Genomic DNA, 2,500 nt, shown 5'->3' with positions numbered 1-2,500 from the left:
AATAATAATAATAATAATAATAATAATAATAATAATAATACTATCAAGAGTACTATTCGGTCTAAACTTGCTAATATTGCCCAGATTTATTATTTATCTCAAACACTATTACTATGAACACTCACTAGAAATACACCATCATTACAACTATATTTACTAACTATTACAATATTTACCTGTATCTGCTTCCTCTTACTTTCAATTAATTCTACTTAGTACTAAATTTTCTTCATGTCTCTTTTTTTTAACGAAATTTTAACTCCCTGAACTTCAAGCATCGTCTGTTTTTTCTTCTTTTCTCATAGTCACTCACCAAGATTTCTCTCCACTGTCAAAAAAAAATTACGTACAGAACTTCTAACATTCTCTCTTTTCATAACATTTTCTTAACCACTCAATCTTCCTTCTAACCAAAAAGAATAAAGCAGGGAACTGTCTTTTTCTCATTTCTCTCATTCATCAGGTCTTTCTTTCACTTAAAAAAAAAGTAAAATAAACACAATGAACATCTCTTTCTTAGCACCTTCTAGTTACTTCATCATTATCCAAAAAAGTACTGAAACACTGAACATCCAATATCATTTTTTATAACTCTCTCTTATTCACCAGTCTTCCTTCCCTTTAAAAAATCTGCGTACTCAAAGAAGACAGTGAACCAGAGATAATGTATGCTGCAAGTTAAAGAATTCACTGTATGCATTAATGTCTCTCCCTTGGGATTTGCATAGTCCTGCGGGCCACTACCTGGGAGCTTAAATATCGGAGGAAGACGTTTTAATATCAGATTAGAGGAAAATATGCATTAAGAAGAGCGAGAAGAAGGCTGTGGAGGAGGTGAAGGAGGGAATGACAAGAAGAAACAGGAGATTGAGAAGGACGATGTGAAGATGAAGAGCAGGAAGAGGAGGTGGTGAAGGACGAGAGATGAAAAGAAGTTGGACTAGAAGAAGGAAGAGGAGAAGAAGAAGGAAATGAATAAAATGTAGAAGTATTAGGAGAAGCAGGAAGTGAAAACGAGAACTAGCGTAAGGGAAAAGGAGAAATAAAAAGGAAAAATAGAAGCAGAATCAGGAGGAAAATAAGGAAAATAAGAAGTGGGAGGAAAAATTATAATTAGAGGACATTCGATGAGAAGGAAAAAGGGAGAGAAAGGGTGAAGGTGACCTTGTGAAAATTGTTGCCTAGGTCGTGAATATATTTGAATTAATGTTATCCTTTGTCATTATAAGTGTGTGTGTGTGTGTGTGTGTGTGTGTGTGTGTGTGTGTGTGTGTGTGTGTGTGTGTGTGTGTGTGTGTGTGTGTGTGTGTGTTCTAAAAAAAAATGTACACACATTTAACTTTCCCCTAAAACGTACATAAGTTGCATCATATTTCTGGTAGCAAACACACACACACACACACACACACACACACACACACACACACACACACACACACACACACCAAATCAACCCCAAACTAACACAATCTAAACCCAACGTCGCCCGAAACCCAACCTCAGCCTAACAAAACTGCCTCAACTCACCGATTCATTCAGCAGATCGTGCACCGTACAGTCGAGTGTGGCAGTGTCTCCGAGGAAAACTTCCCTGCTTGCATTAGTACTCGAGAAATGAGGCTCTGGAACCTCCTGGTGGTGGTGGTGGGTGTGGTGCGTGTGGTCATAGTGAGCCTCAGACACGCTGACGAAGGGATGGATACGTGCAGGCGGCGGGAGGAGCTTGATAGAGAGAGACGAGGCCGCTATTCTTCTCCCAACAACTGAGCCTGTGAAAGAGACGGAGGTATCTCGGTTAGTCTGCGTGTAGGCATGAAAGGGGACGGTCACGCGCCGCTGTTGGTGACATGCTACCCCCCTTTGTGTTGTGTTAGGGCACGAGGGGACTCAGAAGGGAGGTGGAGCAAGGGGAAACTGGAAAAATTTTTACTTGTACTGTAAGATATTAGGGAAATTGTTTTACAAGGAAATTGAAAGATGTGGAAAAAAATTGCATTAGGTGAAAATAGAGAAATAGTTAAAGATAATAATAACAGAAGGAAAAATATTGGCAAATGAAGGAAATGTGATAAAGGAGAGGGAAACGGGATAAGGAGAAATAACAGCAGTAATACAAATAAAATGGAGAGGAATTACATAAGGGGAAAGAAGGGGAAAAACTAAATAGCATTGCAATAAAACGAAGGAAAGCTACAAGGAAACAAAAGACACGACAGGAAAAAAGAGACACCGAGAACGAAAAGGAAAAAAAATATTAAAAAAGTAAAAATAAAAGGAAGTTAAAGAAGAGAAATAAACGGAGAAAAGAATATAAATTGAATAGAGGAAGGAAGAAGAGGAAAAGGAAAAAGAAGAAAGAGAGAAGTTAAGAAAGAAAAATAAAAGAAACTGGAAATACTCGTAACAGGGAGGAGGAGGAGGAGGACGAGGAGGACGAGGGGAGAAAGGAGAAGAAGAAGAGGAAGAAGAAGCAGAAGAAAAAGAAGAAAGAAGAAGAACG

The 2,500-nt window shown here is 38.4% G+C and overlaps 1 protein-coding gene across 1 annotated transcript in view; it reads right to left on the bottom strand.

Moving 5' to 3' along the window:
• LOC135091829 (basement membrane-specific heparan sulfate proteoglycan core protein-like) overlaps nucleotides 1–2,500 on the bottom strand; it is an 87,019-nt gene that overhangs the window by 39,271 nt on the left and 45,248 nt on the right. The window contains exon 3 of the mRNA XM_063989829.1: nucleotides 1,528–1,769. Within this exon, the coding sequence (XP_063845899.1) occupies nucleotides 1,528–1,769 (242 nt within the window). The remainder of the gene's footprint in view (nucleotides 1–1,527; nucleotides 1,770–2,500) is intronic.

The sequence above is a fragment of the Scylla paramamosain genome, chromosome 38, assembly GCF_035594125.1.
Source record: "Scylla paramamosain isolate STU-SP2022 chromosome 38, ASM3559412v1, whole genome shotgun sequence".
Taxonomy (NCBI): domain Eukaryota; kingdom Metazoa; phylum Arthropoda; class Malacostraca; order Decapoda; family Portunidae; genus Scylla; species Scylla paramamosain.
This window is presented reverse-complemented; position numbering and strand designations above follow the sequence as displayed.